This window comes from Microplitis mediator, chromosome 11 (genome assembly GCF_029852145.1).
Source record: "Microplitis mediator isolate UGA2020A chromosome 11, iyMicMedi2.1, whole genome shotgun sequence".
Classification (NCBI taxonomy): Eukaryota; Metazoa; Arthropoda; class Insecta; order Hymenoptera; family Braconidae; genus Microplitis; species Microplitis mediator.
This window is the reverse complement of record NC_079979.1, coordinates 4002577-4014154: the sequence shown is the minus strand read 5'-3', so window position 1 is coordinate 4014154 and position 11578 is coordinate 4002577. Positions and strand designations below refer to the sequence as shown.

The 11578-nt window shown below is 31.4% G+C and overlaps 1 protein-coding gene across 1 annotated transcript; it reads right to left on the bottom strand.

The window, feature by feature from the left end:
• Positions 1-219: 219 nt before the first annotated feature.
• LOC130677358 (vesicle-fusing ATPase 1-like) lies at positions 220-11283 on the bottom strand. The gene is made up of 4 exons (XM_057484098.1): positions 11187-11283; positions 1196-1960; positions 944-1102; positions 220-862 (listed from the first exon to the last, which is right to left on the bottom strand). Exons 2-4 carry the CDS (start codon positions 1957-1959, stop codon positions 745-747), a joined length of 1041 nt encoding a protein of 346 aa, XP_057340081.1. The 5' UTR covers position 1960; positions 11187-11283; the 3' UTR covers positions 220-744.
• Positions 11284-11578: the final 295 nt, after the last annotated feature.

Genomic DNA, 11578 nt, shown 5'->3' with positions numbered 1-11578 from the left:
TCGGACATCATCTTGAAATTAGTCAGTATAGCTTCCTAGGACCTCTAAACGTCGACATCTGATGGAAATTCAATTTTCGTAAATCGGACCGAAACCAATAACTTCCCGAATTTTTGAAAATTTACAATTTTCTTAGCGGGAAGTTAAAAATATAATTTAAAATATTTCTTCAAATTTTAAAAATAGAATTATTTTTTATTCAGATGAAAAATTTCATGGCATTAAAATTAAATAGTAAAACGGCGTGCCATAATATCAAGTAATCTAAAATTACAAAATGCCCAGCAAAGCGGGCGGGTAACAGCTAGTTATTGAATAAAATAATGGACCTTATTTCCGGCACGTAATGAGCGACCTTGGGGCTCTACACACCAAAAATTTGGCACGCGCAGTGAAGGTAAATTAATTCAATTTGAATTAAATAAATATGTAGTCAACAAATCTAAACACAGTTTATCAGTATTACAGGGCGCATTTAAAAATTCCAATTTTTAGTGTAACTCAGTAGATAAGTGGCGCGAAAAAGAAAAATAAAAAAAAAAAACTTTTGTCCCATTTTTTGTTCCAATTTAGAAAAATTGTAAAAAAAACCAATTGTTTAGTTCACAATTTATCGACGCGTATTACATCAATACTCTGGTATTGATGTAAGAAATAGCGGTAATTCTTTATCTAGTAAAGTATGGAATACATGATAGATAAATTATTACAATAAATTGCACAGAATTCTTTGTCGAGGAGATTTTATTCAAGACCACCTTGCTCTTTGAGTTCTGATAAGAATTCAGTCATTCGATTGCTCGGGTCCACTTTTCGGGCCAAGTCTATCACTTTCAATAGTTTCTTGATGCCAATGGAGACTCTGTAATTCATTCAAATATTTAATTATTAATTATTGAACATACTCGAACGTTTAAACTAGTAGTCAGCATTTTTTTCATACTTTTTTCCTTGAAGTTTTGCATGCAAGCTCAAAAGTTCTGACTTGGTAAATACATCTTGGTCTTCTAATACTGCTAACAAATGATCGGGTTTTGATAAATTCGGTACATGAAGAATGGTATCAAATGCTGGTAACAATTCCAAGTCCCAAAAAAGTTGTCTGAAATTATTAAATAATTTACATTTATGAATTTACGTTGAGAAAACAAAAAAAAACATTTATTGGATTAAGTAATTTTTTTTGATAGGATACCTGTTACTGGTGGTACAGATTACAAGTAATTTTATACCGCGGGGTAGTCGATATTTCAAAAACACTCTCAATGCCTGAAATGTCTCATAGGAATAGTTCGGACCGATTGGTTCATAATCTATTAGACGTTCAATATTGTCAACCAGAATACAACTCAGCTGAGAGCGAGAAGCATCGTCGAACAAATTACGCATCGAGATACACTTGGCGGTCACAGAGTATCCGATCATGTCGTCGGGAGTGAAAACTTTGACAAAGGGAAAGTCTGAGTTTTTAGCGATTTGTGCAGCCAGTGCAGTCTTTCCACTGTTGGGAGGACCCTCCAGCAGAATAGTGACAGGATCGATTGATTCGGAAGCTCTTCTCCTACGGATCTCCGTACTACTTGCGGCAATTATTTCAGCCACGGGACGTCCCCAGTTGATGATGCCACGAGCGAGTAAGTGGTCCACTACTGTAACTCTACCAAATGCTGGCTTTACCTCATTCTCAAGTGCATGCAGAAAGTCTGCTCTTGACACCATAAGTTTTCCCATCGCCGAAAGGTCCAATTCCCCTTCACTCGAGACTTTTATTACTTTATTCATGGCTTTGTCCTCAGCAACTCTTACCAACTCTTTTAACTCCACTCTGCTGAAATTTTGTGTAAGCGCTGCAAGCTCTTGTAAGTCGACATCTGAAGCAACTTTGTGTTCACGTATCGACGATGTGTAAGTACATAAGAGTTTGTATCTTTGAATTTCATCTGGCAAACCGACCTCCATCCTTTAAAATAAATAAAATGAGAAATTAACAATAAGTTATGTATGGTGTATAAAAATGACTCGATAAAACAGAACCCGATGAAAAAAGATTTTATACAATTGTATAAAATTATATACAAAAAATGACCCGATCCAATTGTATACAACTGTATAAAAATTGTATACAATTCTATACAAAATGTATACAAGTCTATATAATTATATACAATTTTATACAAATTGTATACAATTCTATATATTTATATACAATTCTATATAATTGCAATATACAGAATTGTATATAATTATATAGAATTGTATACAATTTGTATAGAATTGTATACAATTTCTATACAAATTGTAAACAATTGGATCGGGCCATTTTTTCTATCCAATTTATATAGTCTATATGGGGCATTCCATGCCAAATCACCGAGGTTTCGGCCCGACCCCCTTCGATTTCGCTGAAAATTTTTTATCATTTTCTACCCTACCAAAGACATTTTCCTGAATTTTTTCAGATTTTTTTACCCAACCCAAAAAAAGTTACGAATTTTTGAAAAAAAACGCTCTTTTTTTTTTCAAATTGCTGTAACTTTGACACAAATTGACCTTTTGGCACTTTTTTTTTTTGAAAATTTTTGTTTTTAATTGTAGTTTTCAGAAAAAAATACAAAAAATTTTTCGGAAGTCAAGATATATAAAATATTTCAGTTTTTTCAATAAAACCGCAATTTTTTCGAAGTCGGAAACCTTCGATTCTCAATTTTTTTGTCTCAAAAAAAACTTCAACCAAGACAGTATTCAACCCCGCCATTCCCATTTTGTGCCGACTTTCCTTTATATTTTTTTTTTTCGATTGAAATTAAAAAAATTTCTAAATTTGGCTTATTTTTATGACTTGGCGCTGAAGTTTCTTTGGATTGTTTTTAAAAGCTCAGAAGTTGAATAAAATTGGACCAAAACAACCGTAAAGTGTATTCGGGGCAAGGATTGATTTTTTCGGAAGGAAATTCCCAATTTTTAAATACAGTGAAACCTAAACCTACAATTAACCTTCTCAATAAGACAATTTATAGATAAACTGAGAAAAATATCGATAGCCTTATAGACAATTTTAGATCAAATTGAACGGAATATAGTATAGTACCGGATATCTCAACTGGTAGAGCACTCGGCGCGATACCGACATGGTCTAAGTTCGATTCTCAGTTCGGGCTATCGATATTTTTCTCAGTTTATCTATAAATTGTCTTATTGAGAAGGTTAATTGTAGGTTTAGGTTTCACTGTATTTAAAAATTGGGAATTTCCTTCCGAAAAAATCAATCTTTGCCCCGAATACACTTTACGGTTGTTTTGGTCCAATTTTAATCAACTTCTGAGCTTTTAAAAACAATCCAAAGAAACTTCAGCGCAAAGTCATAAAAATAAGCCAAATTTAGAAATTTTTTTAATTTCAATCGAAAAAAAAAAATATAAAGGAAAGTCAGCACAAAATGGGAATGGCGGGGTTAAATACTGTCTTGGTTGAAGTTTTTTTTGAGACAAAAAAATTGAGAATCGAAGGTTTCTGACTTCGAAAAAATTACGGTTTTATTGAAAAAACTGAAATATTTTATATATCTTGACTTCCGAAAAATTTTTTGTATTTTTTTCTGAAAACTACAATTAAAAACAAAAATTTTCAAAAAAAAAAAGTGCCAAAAGGTCAATTTGTGTCAAAGTTACAGCAATTTGAAAAAAAAGAGCGTTTTTTTTCAAAAATTCGTAACTTTTTTTGGGTTGGGTAAAAAAATCTGAAAAAATTCAGGAAAATGTCTTTGGTAGGGTAGAAAATGATAAAAAATTTTCAGCGAAATCGAAGGGGGTCGGGCCGAAACCTCGGTGATTTGGCATGGAATGCCCCATATATAATTGTTTAAATTTTTTTTTCATCGGGAATAAACGACTTGACAGGATTTATAAAAGAAAAAATAAATTTGGGAACTATAGTATTTTACACACCTAAGGCAGTAAAGTAATAAATGTCTCAGATCACATGTAATTGTAACAAACATGTGATCTGAAGATTTTTCATTTACTGCCCAAGGAGTGTATACTATTTTTCTCACCTCCGGGCGGAAAGCGTCAACTTTCGTCCCGCTGTGCAAAACGAAGTTGCCACTTTCCGCCTCCGTCGAGGTGAAAAATAGCATACACTTTTCGGGAAGGAAATATGAAAGCCTCAGATCACATGTTTGTTACAATTACATGTGATCTGAGACATTCCTTACTTTACTTCCCTCGGTGTGTAATATACTATTCCTCCACGAAAGAGTCGGAAAGCGGCAACTTCGTTTCGCACAGCGGAAAAAAAAAATCTGTCTATCGGTTGGCCCTGCGGGCCAGCCCTAAAACTTCCCGCTGTTTTCAAGCTCCTTAAGCTCGTAAACATTGTTGTGAATACATTTTCGAGCTCGAAAATACGTTTGTATTCCATTGTTTTCGAATAAACCGTTTTTTACCAATTCTTTCCCCACGATATCCCGCGAACGAATTAACCGATTGAGACGGTTGAGGTAGCAATCAAAAGCTTTTATTGAGTTCTAGTGCTGATTAGATTTTTGAATTGATCGATTCGATAGTTTCCGAAATATTCACGAAAAACAAAAAAAACGATTTTTTTTCATTCTTTCGTCGACGATACCTCGCGAACGGATTATCCGATTAAGACGGTTGAGGTGACAATCGGCGCGTTTTATTGAAGTCTAGAGCTGATAAAATTTTGAGAATGATTGGATTAGTCGTTTTGACGATATTTGCAAAAAACCGTTTTCTACTGTTTCTTTCGTCGACGATATCTTTTGAACGGAGTATCTGATTGAGACGTTATTGGTGGCAACAAAAGCTTTTATCGAGTTCTAGAGCTGATTAGATTTTGGAATTGATCGATCCAATAGTTTTCACAATATCAAAAAAAAAAACGAAAAAAAAAATTTTTTTTTTTTTCGTATTTCTTAAATATCTCAGAGTTTATTTGACTAAATGGTCTAATTTTTTTTTGAAAATCAAAGTTCAGAAGATCCTTATACGGTATTTAAAAGTATTTTAAAGGATTCGAAATGTCAAAATTCGAATACTTTTAAATCACCTCGGCGATTATATATACATTAGGGTGATTCAAAAAACAAACAAATTTTTTTTTTCTTCCAAACAGGTTCAAAAGTTTCGTTTAGATAAAAAAAGGCGCCTGTAAAAATTAGAGCTCTATAATATTAATATTAACATTGCCCGCATTGCACTTTTCTATTTCTCATAAAAATAACATGGGAAAAAATTTTTTTCATGTCTTCTGATTTTTATAAGTAGCTAACGATGCGTTATAGGAATAATTGGCAGGCATAATTTTATAGGGAATTGAATGCTCTACAAAAAAAGATTCTTATCATTTTTTGCGGAATCTATTTGTTCAAAAGTTATTTGAGGTTGAAGTCGAATTCATATTAAATTTTGAGTTTTTCTTACTTTTTCGGCGAAACTATCAGACCTATTACAAAATATCATTCCCTAGAAGTTGTACCGAATAAAGTTTTTTCGAATTCCGCATTGTTTTCTAGTTATTTTCATTTTAATGTCATGCTTATAAAAAAAATAGTCTTCTGATCGATTTTAAGAGCTTGACATTAAAATAAAAATAACTAGAAAACAATGCGGAACTCGAAAAAACTTTATTCGGTATAACTTCTAGAGAATAAAGTCATCTACAAAAAAGGTCCCATGATATTTTGTAATAGGTCTGATAGTTTTGCCGGAAAAGTAAGAAAAACTCAAAATTTAATATGAATTCGACTTCAACTTCAAATAACTTTTGAACAAATAGATTCCGCAAAAAATGATAAGAATCTTTTTTTGTAGAGCATTCAATTCCCTATAAAAATATGCCTGCCAATTATTCCTATAACGCATCGTTAGCTACTTATAAAAATTAGAAGACATAAAAAAAATTTTTCCCATGTGATTCTTATGGGAAATAGAAAAGTGCAATGCGGACAATGTTAATATTAATATTGAGAGCTCTAATTTTCACAGGCGTCTTTTTTTATCTAAACGAAACTTTTGAACCTGTTTGAAAGAAAAAAAAAAAATTTGTTTGTTTTTTGAATCACCCTAATACATACATACATACATACATACATCGCTCTGAAAACGACAGAATAGCATCCTAGCACCTTTAAATGTCGACATATGATGAAAACCCGGTTTTTGAAAATCGGGGTGAAACCAATATAGTCCAGTCGAGATAAGGATTCTTGTTCGGAAAAATTCCTGGCAGGCTAATTTTTTCACAGAATGATTCAGAATATGCTAAAACTACGACAACCGAAAAAATCCAACAAAAAAGTGCTTAGCAAATATGTTTTTTTATAAAAAAATGGTCCAACTTCCAGTTTTACGCAAACATTTAACAAACTATAGCATATGGACAAAAAAAAACCCTTATAAAATTGAAAGAAAAAAAAAATGAATAAAATGAGCCCTTATTTAAGTTCCTACGAGCTGTAGTTTGTAAATTATTTAAATGTTAATTAATTTTCTCGTCAACTTGATGTTATTTTTAATACATCAGCTGTTTCGACGCCGAAGCGTGACGATGCATGACGAAGCTGCGCGCGCGCTCGTTCGTGAATTTGAAATTTGAAAAATTACTTTTAATTTTTTAGCTAAAATGTATTTATATTTTGTTTAACGAAAAAATTAAATAGTAATTAAATTTTTACTCCTATAAAAATAATAAAATGGATCAATTCATAGCTTAAATGTTTTCTAAGAATATTAAAAATGAAAAATATTTTTTTTTTCGTAATTTATTTTATTTTTTATTACACTGAGAAAAAAAATACTTTTATTAAGAATATTTACTTGACACAAGAACATATATACCTGATCATTTTCGAGAATATATAACTTTGTCTTAAGAATTTGTAGAATTGATGGAAATAATTTTTTTTTAATTTAAGCACAGCTATTCTTTTGTTTACCCACAATATCATATCAGATTCATAAAATAAATAAATAAATTTGATGCTCTTTTCTGAAGAAATTGATAATTGATAATAATAAAATAAATAATTGAAACGGATTTTTCGAACCAAGAAATTCTTGTTTGGACAATATTATTTCATTTTTTCAGTGTTAAATCGATTGTTTTATTATTATAATATCCTAAAATTATAAATAAAAGTAAGCTTATAATTAAATATATACATATCATGCATTACTGCAAAATTTTAAATATTTCCATAAAATTAGTTATTCCAACAAAAGTATTAATTCAATACAATTTGGCATGAAAGGACGTTTGTGCGTAAGCTGAAAATAATTTGTTCTAAATGACTCAAATTTCGATTGTTAGAGCGTAGACAAATTAAAAAGATATTACAATTAGTAATGACAGAAGTATCGAAAATTCTGAGAAGCCGATTTTAATAAAAAATAAAATAAATTACGAAAAAATAAATATTTTTAATTTTTAATATTCTTAGAAAACATTTAAGCTATGAATTGATCCATTTTATTATTTTTTATAGGAGTAAAAATTTAATTACTATTTGATTTTTTCGTTAAACAAAATATAAATATCTTTTAGCTCGAAAATTAAAAGTAATTTTTCAAATTTCAAATTTCCCGAAAGAGCGCGTGCGCAGCTTCGTCATGCATCGTCATGCTTCGGCAAGTTTCGGCGTCGGAACAGCTGATGTATTAAAAATAACATCAAGTTGACGAGAAAATTAATTAACATTTAAATAATTTACAAACTACAGCTCGTAGGAACTTAAATAAGGTCTCATTTTATTCATTATTTTTTTTTCTTTCAATTTGATAAGGGTTTCTTTTGTCCATATGCTATAGTTTGTTAAATATTTGCGTAAAACTGGAATTTTGAACATTTTTTTATAAAAGAACATATTTGCTAAGCACTTTTTTGTTGGATTATTTCGGTTGTCGTAGTTTTAGCATATTCTGAATCATTCTGTGATAAAATTGGCCTGCCAGGAATTTTCGCAAGCAAGAGTTACTTTATAGGCCTAACTCGACTGGACTAATAACTTCCCGAATTTTTTGAAAATTGTCGATTTTCTCAGCGGGAAGTTAAAAAATTGAAATTTATGACAAAATCAAGTGAATTGTTTAGTTTTATAATAAATACAATAAAGAAGATAATTGTTTGCAATTAATTTCAATTGAAAATTAGCGAAAAAAAAAAAAAATTGTGAATAAGCCACATAGCGAAGCGAAATTTAAAAAAACCATAAGTTGTTAAGCTTGTTTTGTCCAAATAATTTTTTTTTTATTTTAATAATTATTTCTGAGCTCCTCTTTGCAAAGCGCGCGAAAACGCAGCGTCAGCCTTTTCACCTTTTTTATGTGGCAAAGAATAGCGGGAAGACACCTGCAATAAGTTTAACGAATAAACAATAAACTGTCGTCACTTTCCACCAATGACAATAATTATAAATTCCCCATCAAATCACCAACCAAAGTTTATAAAAAGCCTGAGCACCCATAGCTCAGGACTAGTCGGTTCATAAAACTTACGGTCCGCGAATATTCGAACGTCGAAAATTTCGTATACTCTTATTGCAGGAATCCGCCCTAGGCGTTGAAAAGTCAATAAGAAGATTTTTAATAATTTTTAACTTAAACCCTATTGCAGGAATCCGCATCTGCGTCGAAAAGTCAATAAGAAATAGTCAAAGATTGCTAAATTCTATTAACCTTACTGCAGGAATCCGCCCTAGGCGTTGAAAAGTCAGTAAGGGATTTAAATTTTGTATTAAAAAGCCTCAAATATTGATCTAAAATTCGATCTGACGCAACTGTAGTAATCGTTCGTCTAGTACAATATTTGTCGGATTTTAAAAACCATCCGGTACGATCGAACCAGTGACGCAAATCACGTGAATTTGCGATTCCATCTCGTGCCGAGTTAATTTGCGCATAAAACCACTTTTCGGGTGTGAAAAAGGACGCATTAAATATATATTAAAATCTTAATAAAAATATCTGTTAAGGATAAATAATCCTATATTATAAATAAAATAAAAAGTTGTGAAAAACTAGAGTGAACAAGTGACGTTCAGTAAAAACGTTGTAAATTGAAATAATTAATAATTCCCAGTGAACACATGACCTTATTTTGACGTCATACGTAGGTCATATCAATGTCACGACATCTGATGTAAATTTGATGTCAATCTGACGTTCTATATGACTTTAATATGATGTAAAGCTTGTGACATCATATTGATGTAAGCATGACTCTTGTACTATGTCACAGTTATGACTTATGTATTACGTACGTTTGACATAGAATCTACATCACATTATTACGTAGTAATAAAGTCATTATCGTATATCATAATGACGTAATTTTAAAATCATACATTTATTTCAGTAGCAAAGTCACGGTTATACGTAATGTGGATGTCACTCTTAAATCATATCTTTACATCAGTGACAAGTCAGTATTTTACGCAATGCTGATGTAATGTCCGAGTCATAGTTTTTTATCATCTATTTATTGAAATAAAACAATCATAGAATGAATTTTCAAACATGTGTAAATGTGTAAAAATAACAACTAAACGTCGAACATTTTTGGGGTCAAAGTAATCGATAAACTCGATAATAGATCATTCAGACGTTTTAGATTAAAACATTAGCGTGAGTATAAAAAAATTAACTTTATTTTTTTAAATGATATATCGAAAATATCATTTAGGATGACAAAGAAAATGTAACGACAGTTTGAACTCTTTTGCTATTATGATTTTAAAGTTTAGTATCACAATTTTTCAATCGATTGAATTTCATACGATTTTGTGAAATTATTTAATGATTCGCAAAATTTTATTTAAGATTTTTTAAATTTCACATCACAACAAAAAATTAAAAAATTTGATGAAACTTAATGAAATTTTATACAATTATCATCGAGGTCGACAAATATTGCTTCTATAAAATTTCATATAAGTTCATGGAGTTTTTTAAACTTTGTAAAAATCCATCACGAAAACTTATTAACTCTGTCTTTTCCGGCATTTCACTCTAAATACATCAATTAAGCACGAGATTTGAACTCTCGTGATGTGGACCAGTGAGCAACGTTCAGGACTCCCAGCCAAGAGGAGCCGTGTTCGAGCCCAGCAGACGCCCAGGATTTTTTCATCATTTATCGTTATCTAATCTCGTTTCAGAATTCACAATGCGTTCGCGCAGTAATAATCAAATAAAAAATTCGGTATTTCATTTTATTTTTTTCTTTTTCAAAATATTTTTTCCGAATTGATAATTTTGACATCACCTATATGTCATATTGACGTCATAGAAGGTCACACAGACATCACATTTACATCATGCATACGTCATTAGTTTTACATCATAATCTTACGTAAAAAAGTGGGAAATAATGAGTCACACCTGACTCATTCGTGACTTATACCTTACGTAAATGATGACATAGCGTAACGTCACTCTGACGTCAAATTTACGTCAATGTGTTTACTGGGAAAAGATCAAGTTCTTCACTCGCCCTGATTAAAAAAAGCGATTTAAAACGATTTGAAATAAAAAATTTTAAATGCTTTTTAATGCTTTTGAATACCTTGAATACTTTTCAATCCCTCTTCTTATGGGCATTTAACATTGCAAATCGTTTTAAATCGCTTTTTTAAATCAGGGTCCAACCTTACGGTTTTATTCGAAAGTAGTACATAAGATGTCAGCCTACCAACCCAGCCGCACCCATTCTACCAACTCTCAGGAAGGTCGAGTGAGCTGTTTAGTCCTGGAGGGATAATAGCTGCCGCACTAGAAGAATTGACATCGAAAGGTAGGTGAAAGAGCTATTTTTCTATCATCATAAAATACTTTTGGCTCAAACAAGAGCACCAGTCTCTTTGAAGACGTTTGGGTTCTTAATTTTCGAAAAGATCCACTATAAATAATAAATTATAGGAAGATAATTTCTTCCTCGTATTCTTTATTGTTGTCCGCACCCTCCAACCCGCTTGTCCAAAAATTACTATCGCTACCAAACGGAGAAATCCCGGATAAAGAATTAAAAATTAAGCGGCGGACCTAACAATCTTCGATAAATATTTAAAAAAATATAATTAAAGACCAAGTTAATTAACAAAATTATAAATTGACGATAATAAATTTTCAGTAAATAAGAGGATTGTTTAAATATTAATGGATACTTACGTTATGCAATTTCCTCGACGGCCCGACTACGAAACACTACGATGAGTGCAGCCAGATTGCGGACGAAAAGTTCCCCTTCCTTCGCATCATTTTAGCATCACTCACAGCTTAAGGCTGGGCCGCACCTAACGAAGTCCTGAATTTAAGAATTCTAATTATTTATTAAATAATTATCATAACAGCAATTTTATTAGCTTCCGACTAAAAGCCGAAGACGAACTTCCTCGGAAGATTTTCATCATCCGAGTCCCATAAATATTCAAAAAGTAATTAGAATTCTTAAATTCAGGACTTCGTTAGGTGCGGCCCAGCCTTAAGGAGGTTCAAGACCGATTATCTTTCTAGGGAATCTCGTAAATTTTCTTTTGTATTTTTGCAAGATTACAACTACT